The 20,428-nt window shown below is 43.5% G+C and overlaps 1 protein-coding gene across 1 annotated transcript in view; it reads left to right on the top strand.

The window, feature by feature from the left end:
* The first annotated feature begins 15,172 nt into the window (after positions 1-15,172).
* The window catches only part of MRPS5 (mitochondrial ribosomal protein S5), a 78,079-nt gene continuing 72,823 nt past the window's right edge, over positions 15,173-20,428 (top strand). The window contains exon 1 of the mRNA XM_061626471.1: positions 15,173-15,510. Within this exon, the coding sequence (XP_061482455.1) occupies positions 15,441-15,510 (70 nt within the window). The 5' untranslated portion in view covers positions 15,173-15,440. The remainder of the gene's footprint in view (positions 15,511-20,428) is intronic.

Genomic DNA, 20,428 nt, shown 5'->3' with positions numbered 1-20,428 from the left:
GGATGTATGATGGCTGGAACTTACCACCACATGTGGTGGGAGCGTGCCTCAGTACAAAAATTTTGGACTTTAATCTTTAATGAAATTGAAATAATCATCTCCAAACAGACAGAACACCACAATTAGCGGTGCTGAATCTATTTGAAGGAGCAAACAAAGGTATAATCTACAAAACTCTATTAGATCATTTACTGATGGCCGCCAGAATTACTATAGCTACACATTGGGAAACATTACAAGGAGCTACAGTGGATTATTGGTATAGGAAAACATGGTATCTTGCTTTCATGGAAAAATTAACAATCAAATTGAGAGTATCCCAAAGTAGCACCAAGAAAGACAATTTCTATGAAACTTGGTATCCATTTATACTCTATGTAAATCAAAAAGAACATGGTAGAGAGCCTCCACCACATTACACTTGAATCTGGGACGCCTAACGTTGTATGTGAGTTAATTTTGTCTTTTTTTGTTTTAGTATTCATAAGTTGATAGACAATGATAGGTGCTTTAAAAACTCATATTGATAGGGTTGCCAGGTCGGAACCATCCAAAAACCTGAGAAAACGGGGGCGGGCCCTAGTAATGTCATGGGGTGGGCCCTAGTGACATCACGGGGTGGGCCCTGGTGATGTCATGGGGTGGGCTCTAGTGACATCACGGGGTGGGCCCTAGTGATGTCATGGGTGGGCCCTAATTATGTCATTAAGCATGATACATTAAGTATCAACCACAGTTGCTTGGAGCATACAATTAAAAAAAAATTCTCTGATTGGAAATTAAAATAGAAATCTTACCTAAAAGAGGGTGTTCCCAAGTCCAGCTGAAGTGACAAGGTCATTCCTTCTCACAAGCTTAGGGAGCATGGATGCAAAATGGAAATGGACTGCCTTCGTCGGTCCCGAATAGGGTTTTCATGGTAAGCGGTATTCAGAGGTGGTTTACTATTGCCTTCCTCTGAGGCTGAGAGGCAGTGACTGGTCCAAGGTCACCCAGTCAGCTTCATGGCTGTCTGAGGATTCAAACCCTGGTCTGCCAAGTCATAGTTCAACACTTTTAGGGAACATTCAATCTAGCTTACTTGCTTCTGGCAAGAAGGGTTTACGTGCCCTCAGGCCAGGCCATTATAGGAAGAAAGGAGCTTAGTGTTGCAGAGATGTTAGATGGGAGCACAGATGGATGCTGTAGTTTGTCATGGGTGGCGGGAACTCTAACTGCGAGGGGGAAACTACACTTCCAAGGATTCTTTGGGGGAAGTCATGCACTTTAAATGTGAGTTGGATGTGCATTATTTCTTGCTGTGAGCTGCTTTAGTTTCCTCTAGAAGCTAACAAGTAGGGCCCCAATACCAAAACAAAAAAATAAAAATTAACACATGGAAGGAATACACCAGGCATAGGGAACCATAGGACTTCCAGTTATGCCTCTGGTCCTGGGGAGTTGCAATTCAGAGCCATCCAGAAGGCCTAAAAAAAACAAACAAGCAAAGCGCCCCCCTTTTTTTAAAAAATTGAAATAAAAGAACATAAGGTTGCCAGTGGTAAACTTACCAGAGCCAAACCCACAACATTTTAAAGGAATTTATACACCTACACACCTGATCATGTGTAAACAATTAAATAGCTGAAGTTAATTCAAAGCTTGTAACTAAGCTACAATCCAATACACACTTACCTGGGAGTAAGTACCATTGAACCCAATGGAGCTTACTTCTGAGTAGACATGTACTGGTTTGTAGTAAGAAGTGGGGGATGATTATATTGGATGGCAGTGGTGAAAACAACCCTTAATCCTCTGCTGAATTTTCCTCTGAGTAGCTGCTTTTTGTGTTTATTTATTTAAGGCATTTATACCCCACCCTTTAGCCAAAAGGGCTGGGAGACTGTTACTTGCGTCTGCTGTATAATGGCCAAGGGTGTTGCTAGCAGCAATGCAGTGGCAAATTCAGGAGTGCAGGGTCCCTTCATGAAAGTCACAGCCACACCCCTCCCACCTTTCCCTCTTCTGCTGCTGGGTTGAGAATGAGATCCTTGCTAATGCATTCTTCCACAACAGAGGTCCCTAGGAGCCTATAGGCATGAAAGGGGAGTGTATTAGCTACTGAGAAGAGTCTGCTCAGTGACTTACCTCCTTTTACTCTGATTGGCTCCAATCAGCAGGAAAGGACAAGGATGCATGTTAGAAGACTCTTCTAAGTGGCTAACACACTCCCCTGTCATGTTGATTGGCTCATAGAATGCTGGAAACACAGGGATTCTGCTGAGACCCTGCTCCCAAAAAAGTAAGGCATCTAAGACTCCCCAAGACCCTGGACGACTACACCCTTGTTGCTAAGTTCTTGAAAAACTCTGGGCAACAATCTGCATAAATGTATACAGTGCTTCTGGGCAAATTAAAATAGTGTGTGTACACACAATATATTTAAAGCATGTTTCTCCTTCCCCAAAGAATCCTGGGAACTGTTGTTTGTTAAGGGTGCTTGAAATTTTAGCTGTGAGGGGTAAACTACATTTCCACAATTCTTTGTGGGAAGCCGCACACTTTAAATGTACGGTGTGTATGCAGCCTGGGATCTCACTGGCACTGTAGTTTGCTGCCCTATGAGCAAAATAAAAATAAACATGTGTTTTTAAAAAGTGGGGAGTAGCAGATCTGGGTCTAGCAGAAAAGACCCAGGGCTCAACCTCCCCTGATAATGCCCCTAGCGATTGCAGATTATTATAAATAATAATTAATGCAGTTTATAGCAAGCAAAAAAGATGGGTCTCTGCCCTGAGATGTTTAGAACAGAAAAATAAGATGAAGTCTTTCTTCTGGTTGACCCAATTCATTTTAGAGGAAAAGACTCTAAAGCCCATCCCAAGCCTAGTTACTCCAAAGCAATCCTCACGAAATTCAGTGGGCTTTCTCCCACCCAAGCGTGTTTAGGATTGCAGTCTTCATCCTGGAGGAAGAACATGCTTTCTTGGAAGTAACTATCATAGGAGGTTCCCAAAGGGGGCACAAGGCTGCAGCAAGTTTTTCTGAGTAAATGAACACTTACAGAGAAAGAAAGAAAGAAAGAAAGAAAGAAAGAAAGAAAGAAAGAAAGAAAGAAAGAAAGAAAGAAAGAAAGAAAGAAAGAAAGAAAGAAAGGGTGGAGAGCAATTTCTGGTTTCACCAGCCCATGTATCTCCACCCCCAGCAGAGAGTGAGTCTGCTACAGGCTGCTGGTGCTTGGGAGAAAAAGGCTCCCAAGCATGCAAGAGAAGAGGTGAGGGAGCCCTGGGATCAGTGAGGGAAAGAAGCGGAAGGGGGGATAGAGAAGGGGGAGGGAGAGAAATACCAATGTTTCTCACGCAAAATAAAAATAAATAAATAAACAGACAAAGAAATCAAAGGGGGAGGGGAGAAAGGGGAGGGAAGTCAAGGACAGGGAGAGAGGATGCCTCTAAATGCAGGTGGGGGAAGGTGGGACGCTATCCTGGGTGAGCTGGAGCTGGAAAAGAGGCAGCGCCCGATGTGTCATCCTCTTATTGCCTGCACTTGGAATGCCACTGCTCCCCGGCCACAGCTGCTCATCAGCTCTAGAGCAGCTAGAACTCCCTAAAACCCTCAAAGCCGGGGCATTTGCCAGCCAGCCAACTCACCTCCTACTTGCTCCAATTTGCTCCACGCCATGGAAGAAGCCTGGGTTCGGCTCTCATTGGGCCTCAGGGGCAGCCAATGAGAATGAGAGGTAGTGCTTGGGAAGGCAAATGGAGTCCTTCCCCTGAGGTGTGCACGTCTGCATGCAAAGGAGAGAGAGAGAGAGGAGGCAAAGCAGATAGAAGAAGAAAGGGGAAAATTGGCGTCTGCATGACTGGCTCCTCGCTCCTGGGAGTCCACAATAGCCGGAGATTAAACAACATGGGGGCAATTCTGGCCGGAGGTGAGAAAAGCAGGGGCGGGGCCGGAGTCTCCGGCTGTTTGCCGGAGACCTGGCATCGCTACATATTGATATATGTATGTGTCCCATATCTGTTTTTTAACTGTATCTTAACAATTTTCTGATCTCTATTATATATAGGCTTTACATTCAATATTCTGCAGCAAATGGGAGGGGGGAGTTTCAGGTTTGTTCTGGTTATATATTTTTTCTTTTTATGTCAAGCAGTACTCGTGTTTGGAGGCTGTAATTAATGTGTAATTCTGTATCAAAAAAGTTAATAATAATAATAAAAAATTAAAAATGAATATGGCTTCAAAAACACAGTCATACACAGAGTCAAATATAGGCAGAGGGAGCAGATGTAGAAGTTACAATTTGTAGGGAAACGGCCTCCAAAAATAGGATAGAGAACACAATATATTTATCTCTCTGGCCTGTGGGCAATCTGGTAGAAGAATTAGAGCACGTTGAGACTCCTGGGTCACGCAGGGAAACAGCAAACGCAGCAGGCAGGCCCTGAAATTGCTTCTTGGATTTCTGCTTTGGCTAGCAAAGGTCCAGAGGAAAGCAGAAAAAGTAGTGGAGCCTCGAAAAGAGCTTTTGAAGCTGCTTCAGCAACCGGGGGCCTGTTTCAGCAGGCAGAGGTCCAGAGATAGTGAAGGAAAAGCAGGGAAATCAGACCCCTGGGTGCTGGATGGCTAAATGATTCAGCAGGCAATTTCAGGTAGAGTGATATTCAGCAGAGTGGAAGTGGATGACCAGGACCCAGAGCCCAGAGCCCAAAACAGCAATTCAGCAGGTGATTTCATAGTGGAACTGGGCAGCCAGAAGCCAGAATATGGCTCTAGGAGTCCAGTTTTTATACCTTTCTGGACAAAAGCCTCAAAGGAGAATGCAGAATTGATTGGATCAGGCAGGTGTCCTTCTTTAATTTCCATACTTATTATGAGTCATATGGTCAGGGTAATGGGCATTTTTCTTTTGTGAGACAGGTGGTGGCATTCACTTTTTAGCTAACCTGATAAGATTTGAACAATGGGCTCCTCTCTTGAGAGCCAAACCTTGACAATTACTTTTTGTGATTGTATTGATGGATTGCCAAAGGCCATGTCTTGCTCATATGACTGGCAGCATCCTTTCTGTTGAAGTGACAACCTTAACTCTTTCAGCTACTTTTTCCATCAGTTCTCAAGCAGCCTCTTTGCAAAATGAACCAAACTGAAGCCATTTTAAAAATCATATAGGCCATGTTGGGGTGGAGCATCTCTCAGGTTCATAGGCTCGTAGCCAGCCAGCCAGCCAACAGGTGAGCCACTTGTGGTTTGGAGGTAGCACTCTCTGGCTCCTTCTGGGCCTGAAGAAGGCTCTTGGGCCTGCTTATATGGCAGCCTGGCAAGGTGTAAGTAAGCTTCTGACTTCCAAAGCTCCCAGTTCAAGCTCCAGAGTTCCTAGCAAATCCTTTCTTTTATTATTCCCTTACACGTTAGGGAGTTGATGTCAAACACTGAAAACAGGTTCCAGGGCTAAAATATCATCCAGATTAAATCCTGGTTAAAATTAAACCTGTGGCTTGGCCTACTGCCCATGAGACCACTATCTGCCATCAGTACCGATAGCATGTCTGTTCTGTACTCAGCATATCCTGCAGTGGAGGTAATGAGTTCTTAATAGCTGAAACTTCAGGAGATTTCTTTTCATTAGCATCAAAGCAGCAGTTAGTTCTAACTCAGCTTGCACTATTGAGCCACTAAAATGTGCTTAAGCATTTCAAATTTGCACCGGTAAAATTTCTGAAGTAAATAAACTGGGGAAGATCAAGGAAATAAGAGACTTGAGATTTGGGTTGCCATCTTTGAATTTGCATCCACAAGTAAGGACAAGTAAAGTTATCCATTTACAATTATGTTTTTAAAAATAATGATGATGACTTTAGCCAGAAAGTACAAAATTAAGATTTTGGAACAGCAGCCAAAGAAGTGCTCCTATTTCTGAAACCAATATATATTGAACATAATATAACTGTGTGTTACTTAGTATTAGATTTACCTCAGGCTTCATTATACTGCAGTGATATATTGTTTGGTTCAATATAGTGATAGGTCAATGATGAAGAACCCCGTTCACCTCACAGAGCTACATTTTCCCTTGAGTTCATTGGGAAGAGGGATTGTTTGTTAAACCATTCTAGGTAATGAACATCTGTGAGAGAAACAGGGGTCTCCGAACAACTCTCAACCCCCCTCACAAATTGTAGCAACCTGGATTCTTTGGGGTAAGCCAGTACTCTTAAAGTGGTACAATAGTGCTTTAAACATATAGTGTACATGCACCCTTAGTGCTATACCTTGTTTAACTTCCATCGTTCCTCCAAAGAAACCTGGGATTTCATTTGTAGTTGCTCTTCCCAAAACAATACGTGAACCGAAACATAGCTATCCTTTGAAATTCGCATTTCTCTGAATTAAATTCCAATTTAAAATGTGTAGAGATAATGAATATATTTAAGTGAAAGTATCATACAAAAATGCATTGTATCAGGCAAAAACTGCTTGGAAAAATATGTATATTAGGCAAAATTACATTCAAAATGTGTATATTAGGAGATATGCATACCAAAATGCTAATGATTTTTGGAAGGCCTATATTTATTAGATTTATATCCTGCCCATATATAAACTGTTGCAGAAATGTCAAAAACTGAACTGAGAAACTGAGAAGCTGAAATTGACCGATTCCTCCATTCCTAGGGGGAATTAATGGGAGTTGGGAGTCCAGCAAAATCTGGAGAGTGACAGTTTCCTCTGCCTCTCTCTCCTTGAACTATGGACTGAACCACACATCCCCATTGGTTGAGGTGAGAGAGTGGCATGCAGCCTGCACCTTGAAGGTCACTAAATGTACCTCCTCTTGTGTATAGAGGTAAAACATACTTAAATATAACCTAATTTTGCCTAAAAGAATGGTCTGTAAGTGTAAAGCATCCAGTAATGGCATGGGAGTACAAGTGCTTGCTACACCACAGACTGCAATTCTCCAGGAGGAATTTCTGTATATTTTCAGGTCTCTGAGCACAAGGCACATTGGTAACTGTTGCTATCATGTTTTCCTCATCATCTTTGCTTTTTATTCTGTGCAACTCGACATTTTCAAGAACTGAACAGTTCTTTGTGCTAGTACTGTAGAGCCATCTTATTGAACAGGGGATGTATTCTGGGTTGTTGGCTTTTTTAAAATTATGAAGAGCACCATAACTCTTCAGAAGCCTTTGTGCATTTTTTTAAAAAGTGAGAGTATTTTCTCTTGGTGAACTGTTGCCAAAACCTGCTAATCCTTTTGAAAGCATTGAATGGGCATTTGCTATTTTCTCTTCTTGATGAAGGCATTGTGTTGGGAAAACAGCAGAGCACCTGAGATATTCTGTGATGAACCAGATGTTATTAATTTACTTATAAGACTCTCTGAAAGGATTGAAGGCAAGGCAAGAGTTGTGGCTCAGTGGAAGAGCATCTGATTTGCATGCAGAAAGTCCCAGCTTCAATCTTTGGCATCTTCAGGTAAGGCTGGGAATGTCCCCTGCCTGTAACTCTGGAGACCTGCTGTCACTCAGTCTAAATCAGTGATTCTCAAACGGTGCACCCAGGCACACTGGTGCGCCCTAAGAGGTGGCTAGGTGTGCCTCAAATATTATGAAAGTATATTTTAAAAATGAGAAGAAACCCATTTGTATAGGGTAAGTAATCGTTTTCTATAGTTTGTTATTTTTATTCATAGTTTAAAAGATATTATTTTTTTAATTTTGTACATGAAGTGCGCCAGAATTTTTTTATATGTTTTACAGTGTGCCGCGAACCAAAAAAGTTTGAGAACCACTGGTCTAAATTGAGGTAGATTATTGAGTTTATTATTATTGAGATTATTGAGTTAGATGGACCAATGGTCTGACTCAGTATAAGGCAGCTTCCTGGCACATTTTTAAAGGAATTGTTACTAGGTGTCCATTTTTGCATTCAGATGGCTTGCACGTGGAAACTGCTATATTATTATTGTTGTTGTTTGTTTGTTTGTTTGTTTGTTTATACCCAGCCTTTCAGCCAAAGGCCCTCAAGGGGGCTTACAAAAAAGCACAAATATAAAAATACAATATAAAATACATCAATAAAACAATACAATTTACAAAATACAATCTACAAAAGTTAAATAACTGCTCTTAGGCTAACAATGTAAAATCCACGACACATGAGGAAAAAAGGACAGGGAAGAACAAGGAAAAAAGCACACTCAGGCAGCAGTTCTCAAATTACAGTTCTTATCAGTTCTTATCTACCATGCAGAAGCCCTGATATTTGGATTGAAGCAAAAGTGGTTCAAATCAAAAACAAAATAAAACGAAAACACAGGGAGCAAATAGAGTCTTGCAAATGCATTTACACAAGTTACTAGCCTAGCAAAATTCTTGCTAGCCTGCCCACCCACCAGTGAATACATGAATTAAACAGCAAATTAAAATTAAAAACTGCTGCTTATGATCCATGCCCTGGTATAGCAGAATTCTTACGAAGAGCAAAGATCCAGAGAATCAGACATCACAGTATACAGGGAGAGAGATTTTGTTAAGAAGTTTTTCAGAGACACTGGTGGTTTGTAAGAAACCAAATAATTATTGTGTAAGCTTTTTTTTTTTTAAGACATTTTGTTTTGATATGTTTTTAAAGATGTTTTGTTTTAATATATTTTAAAGTCTGTTTTTAAGATGGGCTCCTACTGGGAGGACGGGTGGGAATATAACAACAATAAATATTGTGCCACTATGTTCTATTGTTTCTGTTCAATTTCACTATGATTTCATACCTCTAGTCAACGCTTCAGTGGCCTCCAATCTGAATTTGTGTTCTTGGGTTATTGATTACATTTTATGTGTCCATTTGTGTCCACTGGGTATCCAAAAGCTAGGGCTGGGTGTCCATTTGGACACACAACTATTACTGAAAAAAATGCCTTGGTTCAAGGACAGGACTGAACCCTGACAGACTATTATTTCCATATATTCTCAATGCCTCTAGTCTCTGACCCTGAGTAGTCAACATATTACAGCTACCTGGGCTGATAGACATATATAATATCAGTCCCCTCGCTGGATCATCACCTTGCAGTGGTGAGTGGGCTTGCGTGTTCCAATGAACCCTGTGAGCAATGCCGTCGGGAGTCATGTACTCCCAGCAGGGTCACCTATGGCGGTAAGGCCAAGGGAGAGGAACCAGACAAAGAACGATCCAAGAAAGTCCTCAACGGCAGAACAGGCAGAGGATAAAATGTGTATGTTACAACGGCTGTGAAGGCGGATGAAGGCTGCAGCAGATAAAAGACTTCCAATCGTCATGGTATCCATGCCATTGGATCAAAGCCTTTTTCTGTCAAGATTGTGTGTTGATTGTCATGCACCGATCTCCCCACGTAAAACAAATTCACACACAGGCATCTTCCAACCAAACCAAAAGTCCCATGGTGATCGGCGAAAGGCAACGAGGGCAGGACTGTGAAAACTGGAAGCCACTAGTCATGGACTGGTACATGGGCGGTGGATACAGACTCAGTCGTCCTGGCTCAAGGACCGAGGCAGTTGAGTAGTTCAGCAGCTGTATCCACAACTGAGCAGTCCTATTCAGGATCCACTCAGCTCACCCCGTATGGGGAAGGGGGTAGAAAAGGTGCCCTAAACATAGTCTGCCTCATCTCTCTCCCTGACTGGATCACCACATCCAGTGGGGTCACCACTTAGCGGTCGCAAAAGACAAATGAACTTTGGAACGTGGAATATATGGGCATTGCTGGACAATACAGATAGTAAACGTCCTGAACGCAGGACTGCCATCATCGTGAGGGAGTTGAGACATTTTAATATTGACATAGCAGCACTCCAAGAAACTTGAAGAGCAGGAGAGGGACAATGGGAGGAAGAAAAAGGAGGTTAAACCTTGTTCTGGAAAGGACTGCCTGAACAAGAATGACGAATACATGGAGTAGGCTTTGCTATTAAAAATGATCTTGTGAAGCTCTTGTCAGAAGTTCCTACTGGCATTAATGAACGACTCTCAACTCTCCAATTAAAACTCGCCAAAACCCAGCAGACAACTATTCTAAGTGCTTATGCACCAACATTAGATGCTGATGAAGACATCAAGGAAAATTTGATAAATAAAAGAAATAAATTAATAATATCTTTACACTGGATTTGGACCAGACATATTTTCAAACAAAGGACTGTCCTTTGCAAAGTGGGGTATATGGCCACCCTACCTCCCTAAATCCCTACTATGCATCTTTCTCCAACTTTACTTTCCCCAAAGCCTTATTGGAGAAGGAACTTGCTAGCATCACAGTTTTCTCCAGCCACTGAAAACAAAACACCAAGTCCTGAGATACAAACATTATGTACTCTCATGGTTTGTTGCTCCTTAATAGGATAGGTTGGTTGGAGTCCTTTCATTACTAATCTAGCTCTGGTAATAAACCTCAGTGCTCCATTAAGTTGCTCCATCACACATTATATTTCCCTAGCTGCTGATCAGAGGCAGCATGGTTCAGAATACCAGTTGCTGGAAACTGCAGGTGGGGAGAGTGCTGTTGTGATCAGGCCCTGCTAGCAGGCATCCCATAGTCATCTGGTTGGCCACTGTGGGACCAGGATGCTGGACTAGATGGCCACTAGCCTGATCTGGCAGGGCTCTTTTTTGGTTCTTTTTGGTTCCTATGTCAGCTGGCATGCATTTTCTAGCTTTTTGCAAGATCTCTCTTAAATCTGCAACCACTCCGCTCTGAATTCAACCTTTCCTTTAATCTGTGTGTAATTTACGACACCACACACAACATCGGGGAAATTATTACTTTTGCTAGAGCCTCATTACTGCCTCTTGATTCTTTTTACTGTTTAAACTTCACACCATTATGTAAAATACCAGGAGCAAAGCGACAGCTGATTTCCTTAATCCCTTTCAGGCAAAGCCTCAGTCCCATCTGATAGAAATGCGTTCCACCGGAGAGAACACACAAGGCAGCTAAATTAGGATTTGCCTCTTTTGCTATTCAGAGGATAAAGTGGGAATTATGTTTCTTGCTTTCTGGGCCTTACATTTTAATTTTTATTGCTAACAGCAGAAAGAAAAGAAAGGTTTTTGGTTCGTTTATTGAGGCCTCCTTCAAGGACCATCACTGTAATCAGGGCCGGTTCTAAAGGGCGGCCAGGTGGGGCACTGGCCCAACGGCCCCTGGAGCTACAGGTGACCCTGAGGGACCCCTCCACTCCCCTTCCTCAGTCCGTGGCAGGAGCTGCAGATCGCAGGACAGGAGGAGCTTCCGAGCAGCCCGCCATCCTCCCGCTTCACCTACCTTTCTCTCTGCTGTTTTTTGCAGTGTGTGCAGGGTTGCCATCAATCAAGATGGCAGCCGAGGTTTCCGTAAGGGGCTGAAGCTCTGCCGCCATCTTGGCTGATGGCAGCAATGCGCGTGTGTGCGTTCCATCAACCACTGGCTCTCCTTGAAAGGAAGGGCTATAGAGGCTTCCTGTTTAGGTTGGGCCTTTGTCTGGGCACTTACAGGACCTTCTTGGCTTGAGATGACATCTGTCTATGGTTTTGCCCCATTCCTAGGGTGACTATGTGCAAAGAGGATACTCCTGGATTCCCACATTATTATTATTATTTATTTATTATTACATAACATATATATTACATACAGTGACAGGTAACTTGTCACTAGAGTCCCACGTGGTTTTTGTGGCTAGGAGTGCATATGCCCAGCTGAGGCTGATTCACCAGCTACGGCCATTCCTGCAGCCTGGACAGCTCTTCGAAAGTTCAGACTAAAACAAGAAGCGGATTCACTGCTCCACTGACATCAGAGCCACCACTCTCCGCTGCCTTGAACTGTGATGCTTCTTGTTTGCCTGGAGGTAGGTAGGTAGGTAGGTAGGTAGGGGTGTGTGTGTGTGTGTGTGTGTGTGTGTGTGTGTGTGTGTGTGTGTGTGTGTGTGTAACCTACTGTAGAAAGGTAAGAATCACATCCATTGCTCCACCCACTTTTCTCTCTGGTCCCACCCATCACTGGAATGTGGTCACTGGAAGATTGTCCATAAAAGAATGTTGCCCCCAGGCTGAAAAAAATACCCCACTCTTGCTGTTGTTAGAGTAGATGGGGTGTCACCTTCTCCAAACTGTGGTAGCTTTCCCACTCAACGATAGGAGCATAGGAAACTGCCTTACACTGAGTCAGACCTTTGGTCCATCTTGCTGAGTATCGTCTACACCTATTGGCAGTGGCTCTCCAGGGTTTCAGATAGGGAGTCTCTCCCAGTCTTATCTGAAGATGCCGGGACTGAACCTAGGGCCTTCTGCAGCTGAGCTATGGCCCTCTCCCAGCTGTCAGATCCCATAGATGAAATATCAGCCAACCATCCCAGGCTATTAGCAAGTAATTGCTCAGCCTTTGACCATAACTACATTAACATAGCTGGATCATAATCCAGCATACAGCTGGATATGCATAGGGCTGTCAACTTTTTATTTTAAAGCAGGGATCAGCAACATAGAGCACAAAGGCCACATGTGGCCCTCAGCCTTCTTTCATGTGGTCCATATACTGCTCACCTGGAAAAAAACAGTTTTACTGGTCTGAACAATAAATTATTACCTGGTTGGCAGTCCTAGTTTGCTGGCTTAAGCACCATTGATCTCAATGATATTTAAGTGTGCCTAACACTGGAGAGTGGCCAGAGCTCAGCACTAGAGCACATGCCTTGTAGGCAAATGGTCTCAGGATCAGTCTCTGGACCTCTAGGAAGCCAACAGAAGTCTAAGGATTCAGCACCAGGTTAGAATGGCCAATATATTTTACTTAGAGGCTGTGTACACACTACACACTTACAGCACATTTCCCTTCAAAGAATTCTGGGAACTGTAGTTTGTTAAGGGTGCTGTGAAGTGTAGCTCTGTGAGGAGTAAACTACAGTCTCCAGTATTCTTCAGGGGATGCTTATGTGAGTTTCATAGAATGGGGTGGGGGAGCCACAGAGATCCTGGTCTTCTCTTTTTCATCTTCTAAATAAATAGCACTTAGGGTTGCCAGGTTCAGGGCCTGAGGCTGATCCTGTATCTTTAGGAGAAGAGAAAGTCAGCCAAGTGCAGGTGTTCTTGCAACACTAATGGGAAAAACCACAAGGTGCAATTCTCCCTTCCCCCTGCGCAACTTTTAAAGATACAGAAGACCTCTCGGAGGCTGGGCCTGGCGGGAGGGGATTGGAAGGGGAGGGGGAGGGGGAGGGGAAGGGAGGGATGAAGGAAGGGGGAGGGAAGGGGCAAAAGGAGGGGATAGGAGAGAGGAGGAGGAGGGGAGGGCAGGTTTGATCATTTGCATGCTTTTTGAGTTAAGTGGGATTTACTCCTGTGCAATCATGCTTAGGATAGGTGAAACTGATCTGTGAACAGTATCATTCTTTTTCAGCCTTTCCCCCACCTTTTTATTCTACAGCAGGCACATGTAGCCTCCCACCCAAATATAAACCAAAGCTGTCCGTGGCCACATCCACACTAGGCCTTTATTTCACTTTAGACAGTCATGGCTTCCCCCAAAGAATCCTGGGAAGTGTAGTTAGTGAAGGGTGCTGAGAGTTGCTAGGAGACACCCAATTCTCCTCACAGTGCTTCAATCAGAGAGGCTGACTGTTAAACCACTGTGGCCACTGGAGCTCTGTCAGTGGAATAGGAGTCACCTCTCAGCACCCTTCACAAACTACACTTCCCAGGATTCTTTGTGGGAAGCCAAAGTGAAATAAAGGTCTGGCCTGGGTGTGGCCCCCTGATTAGGCAAGCCAAGCATCTGAGAGTCTGGCTTTTCGAATACTGACATTTGATTCTTACTGACCATGCCTGGGCTTGTCATTGAGTTCAATGCTAAATTTCTTAAATTAATTAAAAATCAGCCAGGCATTTTTTAAACTTTCACACTGCAGAAGACGAAAGTCAGGGTACTGGACTGGTCAATTTGGACATGTGCTGTGCTGATCTTGTTTTAGCAGGGAGGAAGCAACAATATTAAAACTGTTGATATAGTTCAGATAATCACTATAAATATGTTTGATTTAGTTGGCAATTTTAGTGAAGTTTCCTATTGTAAATAGTTCTCTTTTGCTTCTGTTTCTGTGAATATTGGAAGTACGGCAACTTTGTAACACTAAAAAAATCTCCAAAAACAATTGTGGAATAATGGCACTGACTGTTCTGCAAAATAGTTTCCAATAGACATGAGGAGTGTCTCAGTTTGCACAAGATAAAACAGTGGGAAGTGAAATATATTCTAGCAAAATGCTAGTGCTCTATGTTTTTAATTGACCATGTCCACCTTTCCTTAGTGGTTGAAGCATAGCAGGCTGAACACATGCATCTTGGGCAGGCCAAGTTTGTTTTTTCCGACAGCTGGAGTCATTGCTTAAGTAGCAACACATTGTAATCAGTCTGATTTTTACATCAAACTTCAGTTTCAGATTCAACTGTTCATTCACCCAAAATAGAAATAGTACATAACTTCCACTTTGAAATACAAAAGGCTTTCATCATCATATCACATTGACCAATAAAAAGACTTTGAAATCAATATAAATAAATTTGACACAGATTTCTAGGATGAATAATGAGTGAAATATAATTTTCTAGGTTAGATTTTCTGTAGAAACAGTAGTAACACAGAAAAGAAGCAAAGTAAGAACACCAACAAACATACATCTTTGGAGATGTCTGGTGTTGCCACCACTCACCATATGCTCAGAAGCACGTTACCAAATTCTTCCAAGCTACACAGGAAGTGGATTGGACTGTGAAATACCAACCCAAATTGTTTGCATTTTGACAAATTTGTAGCGCAGTAAAATATCTCAGAGAGAAGGTCAGGTCTCCTGCTCCTCTGGTGCATTCACTATAGCTGCCCAGTGTCCCTACTTTAAAGTTTGATAGAAATATCTGTTGGCTATAGGTACATTCTTAAACCACAAGGTTTTTTGCCTATTAGTGAATATATTACTGTTTTACTGGTGTTATATGTTGCATTTTTGTTTTATTGATGTTTTCCCCTCACAGACCAACAACTTTCAGCACCCTTGTCAAACTGCAATTCCCAGCTTTTTTGTGCAGCTGCCACTCACAGCCCTGCACGTAGGGGATTCTGCGAGCTTTCAAATCAAACCCAGGAGTAAACTGGAACCGCAGAGGACTGTGACCCTTTGAGCGGGTTCCAGCACCCACGTTGATTTCTACGCGAGGAGCGGAGTCTGGGTCCTAACCGGAAGGGCCCTTAGAAGGAGGGAGGCTGTCCCCACTATTGCCTGTAGTGCAGATTGACTTGCATAGCGAATCAAGACTCCTCCTCCCTCTCGCTGTGCTGAGCGCCGCGAAACTGAGTTGACGGTCGCCGCATCCTTAAGATATTCACATTCGGGGGGAAAGTCAACCGGCCGTAAGTACGGTGGCCGCAAGGGAACGTTGCAAACATGGCGGCCGCCATAGCCACGGTGGTCCGAAGAGGCTGCAGTTCCGGAGTCCTTAGAGCCGCGTGGCGAGGTGAACCCCCTTTAGTGATTCTTGCTTCTTTGGCGGGGTCGGGAAGCTGTCAGTGTACTGATTCCCGGCTTCTCTGGCCCGTCACTTGCTTTCATTGATCTCTTCCATCTAATTCGTCCTTCCCGTTCCTCTTGCCGTTCACGTCTGTGACTTTTGCCCTCGTGTGCTGTTCTTTGCCCTCCGCCCTTAAACAAAATTTGACCCATCTCCTGCAACCTCCCGTCACTGGCGCCTTGGCTGCAGTCCTAGCTGTAGCACCGTTCCCATCAGCAACATCGTAGACATCTTCATCCCTGCACTGTCCCGTGGTTGCTTACTCCCAGGCAAGTGTGCACAGGGCAGGATTGCAGCCTGAGACTGCAAGCTCGTGTGCGTTTATCTAGGAGTAAACCCCACTGAACCCGGTGGGACTGACTGCTGCGTAAATGTGCAGAGGATGGCATTGCAAAATTGCAAGGCTATGCACCAGGGATGGGGAGCTTGTGGCCCTCCAGATGTTGGTGGACTCCAGGTCCCATCAGCTCCAGCCAGCATGGCCAGTGGTCAGGGTTGGTAGGAGTTGTAGTCCAACTCCTAAAGGGTCACAGGTTTTCTAGCCCTGCTTGGAAAGGCTTGGTGGCTTACAGTGCAATGCTATGTTTACTTATCTGGGACTAAGCACAATTAAACCTGGGGGTGGAGGAGTCTAAGTGAACATGCATAGGCTTTCTATCCAGGAGAATGAGAAACAAGAAACTGTGATATACTAATAGGTCCTCCAGTTCAGTAGGGGTAGTCAATTTAATCCCCCTCCCCATGAAGTTAAACTACAACATCCCTGACCATCAGCCATGCTGACTCACAGACTTATGAGACTTGTACAGTCCAACAACATCTGAAAGGCTACCTCAGTGGCTACCCCTAGGCTACACTGACTGGCAGCAGCTTTCTAGATGCAGATGTTTTCTAGCCCTACTTGGAGATGGCAGGGGTCTTTAACCAGGGACCCTTTGCATGCAAAAATGTGCTGGTCTCCTGTTCAAATCTTCCTTCAACCATGGACTTATAGCAGGGGTGGGGAAGCTGTGTTTCCACAGATGTTGTTGGGCTAAAACAGGACCAATGAGCAGGGAAGATGGGAGTTGTAATCCAAGGGCTAAAGGTTATCTACTCCCAGACCACCATTTCTTAGCCTGAACAAGTCTTGTGGGACCTCAAATATTAGCAACTTTCATGTTGTGAGAATTCAGACATTGATATTTGATTAGCAGCAATATTTTATCATGTATTAAGCACCTCAACAGTTAGACTGTAGAGTCAATTCAACAATCTCAAAATGCAACCTGATCTTCCTTGAACCAATGTATCCCATTATCTGAAGGACCTCATTCAGGTGTGAGGAACCTTTGCCCCTACCCTTTACTGAACTACAGCTTCCATTAGACCCAGGAAGCATGGCCAATGGCCAGGGATGATGGGAATTGTAGTTCAGCAGCATCCTGAGGGCCAAAGGTTCCCCACACCTGCCTTCATTCATCTGTATGAACCTGCCCATATTGGGGCTTTGTTCCAGCTCCAGAGCTAGATAATATGGCCTTCTCTGTGGTAGCAGTGCTCAAGTTATGGAATGTTCTCTGAGACACACTTTTTTGGCTCTTATACTTTAAGTACAAGATTAAAACTGTTTTATCCTTTTAAGCTTTTAGACAATAATACTATGACCTTTTGCAATTTTGCAGATGCTATTAGCATTTCCTGTGTTTTTATTAAGTTGATTATTTTAATTGTATGTAATTTTTGTATTTGTCAAAACAATAAGCCAATTAAAAACAATGATTGTATCCAACGCTGTTGTTCCGCTTTTGCAACAGACTTCCGCTTGCTCAATGGAACTTTCCCCTCCTCTTCCCTGCAGCCCCCCAAGCATGTTCAAAAGCTCCTTCAGAAGGTTGGAGACCCTCCAGAGGGAGGGAGAGGAGAGAAAGGGGAATTCCTGTTGCATGAGCAGAGCTCCACTCTCATAGTATAGGGTACAACCTATTATTATTTTTAAAAAACACAACCAAATAGTTCATTTGAGATATCTGTATGCTTCGTGTAACTAAACTCCTTCCAGTTGTATTTTGGGTTGTATGTCTGTCCAGTTCCAGGTTCCAGTTCCCACTTGCCGTTGATTTCAATGGAATGTTTAGGTTTACATAATTAAACTTGGGAACAAGTTGCAGAAAAAAGAATCTGTGCAGCGAGCCTAGTTTGTGACCTGATATGGCCTAGCTGCCACTATACCCTGAACTTTAATATACCGACTTACCTAATGGCAGAAGAGAGGTTAGCCTGTGAAAAAAGTCATTCCAAAATGTGTGCAGCTCAATGGAAAAAAAACTGGTGGGTGGAGGATTAAAACAAAAATGCTTGCATGCATAACATAATGCAGGAAGATTGATATATAGTTCAGAATCCACCTTTCCGCATAGTCATTGATCAGTGTAAAACCACGGAACAAGCACATTTGCTACCCTATTTTTGTAATCTAGCATCCACAGCAAAAGCGAGAGAGAGGCTCGAAAGCACTTTTAAGTAGCCTGTGAAATCTGCTCTAGAAAGCAGCTTGAGTATATGGTAGGGTTGTTCTTGGGGTCAAAGGTCAGGCTGGCAGCTGGATTTGCCCTGAGGCTACCAGATTGCCTGTTTCTTCAGCAGGAGAACCTCTTCCTTTCTTTTTACAAGCAACCATTGCTGTAGTCTGTAGGCGCTTATTTATTTATTAAAAAATATCTATATGCTGCCCACTCATACTCAGTATCAAGGCAGTGACCTTGCTGCTTCACATACTCTTTGTAAGAGCAAAAACAAAACAAGAACATTACAGTTGATGAGGCTTGGATCTTTGGGGTCATTTAGGGTAGGCAACCTTATCAGCCCCAAGGGCTACATGTGACAGTGGGTTAAGGGCCATATGTGGAAAGTGAGGCTGGCAGTGGACAGGGCCTTTTCCCTCTCGCACATACATACATAGCCTTCCTGCACCACCCCCTCATTCTCATGTACACATAGACTTCCCCTCACTTTCCAGCTCATTGAGATCCCATCACATCTCCCCTTCTCCTCGCCCGTCGCCTAATAGGCCGGGCATCGCCAACCTTTTGGGACCATGGGCACATTTTCAATTTTGAGAGTGCTGAGGGCGCCAGTCACAAAATGGCTGCTCTGGGGGCATGGTGTAACACAACATAGCTTCCTTGGGGACATGACAAAACACAAAAAGAGAGTATAGTCGTTGCTGCTTCTCTCCTCCTTCCCCCACCTCATGTTTACCATGGGAAGTCAGCTATGTCCTGTTTGATCCTGATTGTGGAGATACAGCTGATAAAGGTACAAGAACCCTGCTTTCCCCAATGCCAATCCCCAAACAAAGCCTCAGCTGCCTCTCTGTACCCACTGGACTCACTCATTGGCTAAGCACACCAGCCAGGCTGGTTTGTTTTGCAGAAATCACTTAGAAGGGTATCTGTACATTTTCTTTCCTAACTTTCTTTCTAAGAAGGCTAGAGACTTACTTAAACAAAATCTCAGAGCCTGTGACTCCTGTCTGGGGCACCATAGATGACCTTCAGGGGCAACCTGATGCCCATGGCAACCCCAGTGATAGGCACTGGGAACAGCTGAGGAATGTTCAGATCAGCTATTTCCAGTGCCAATTGACTATGAAGAAGGGTGTTCAAGCTGCATGCATACCATGGGTTGCCCATATACAACTTAGGGGGATCTGCTGTTAAGGGTCTGAGGTATCCCTGTGCCAGAATTATCTAAAATAAAGGGTGCCCATTATGTTCTAAGGTGTTGTCATATTTTGAAGAAGAAGCTTTTGAGAAATCATGTCCCTGAAATGAGGTGAAACACTATACATTATGCAGAGTTGTGATTAACTAGACCTTACATCGCCTTAAGGGCTCTTGTTCAGTGTAATTCTGTTTGTAATACAATTTACTTTTTGCCCATTTGGTTTCTGCTCAGATAAAAGATACAGAAAACTTGAGGTGAAGGAGTTCTTTGCCTGCTAAAAGATAAAGTTAATAGGACTAGATGTTTTTGGAGCTGCAGTCTTGCAGCTTAATAAGGTTTCTTTGTAATTTAGCTTTCTGAGAATGTTGTAGCTATTTAAGCTAAGTGTTTTCCATTCAAAAACCTGGTGAAAGGATGCTATTTATGGATGGGCAGGGAGAGTCTTTCCACATATGATTATTCATCAGCTAGAACTATTTCTATGGCCCCTTTGTTAGTTGTATATATTGAGGGACTATAAAACAGTATATGAGAATGTAAGAGGCTGCTGGATCAGGCCAGTGGCCCAACAAGTTTGGCATCCTGTTCAGTGGCTGCTCAGATGCCTATGGGAAACCCACTAGAAGGATCTAGTGCAACAGCACTCTCCCTTGCTGCGGTTTCCAGCAACTGGTATATGGAAGCATACCGCTTCCAACTATGGAGGGAGAGTGTAGCCATTAGGGTTAGTAGCCATTGATAGCCTTATTCTCCATGAACCTGTCTCATCCTCTTTTAAAGACATCCAAGTTGGGGGTCATCACTGTCCCTTATAGAAGTGAATTCCATAGTTCGACTTTGCGCTATGTGAAGTACTTTCTTTTGTCTGTCCTGAGTCTTCCAACATTCATTTTCATTGGATGTCTACAGCTTCTAGCGTTCTGAAAGAAGAAGGAAAACTTTTCCCTAGCCGCTTTCTCCATACTATGCATAATTTTATACACTTTTATCCTGTTGCCTCTTATTTGTCTTTTCTCTAAATTAAAAAGCCCCAAATGCTGCAACTTTTCCTCCATATGCTCAGAGGCATGTTACCAAATTCTTCCAAGCTATACAGGAAATGGATTGGACTGTGAAAAACCAACCCAAATTGTGTTTGCATTTTGACAAATTTGTA

Source organism: Rhineura floridana, chromosome 4 (assembly GCF_030035675.1).
Source record: "Rhineura floridana isolate rRhiFlo1 chromosome 4, rRhiFlo1.hap2, whole genome shotgun sequence".
NCBI classification, from domain to species: domain Eukaryota; kingdom Metazoa; phylum Chordata; class Lepidosauria; order Squamata; family Rhineuridae; genus Rhineura; species Rhineura floridana.
The sequence above is the reverse complement of the archived record's forward strand: the minus strand, read 5'-3'. Positions and strand labels throughout refer to the sequence as shown.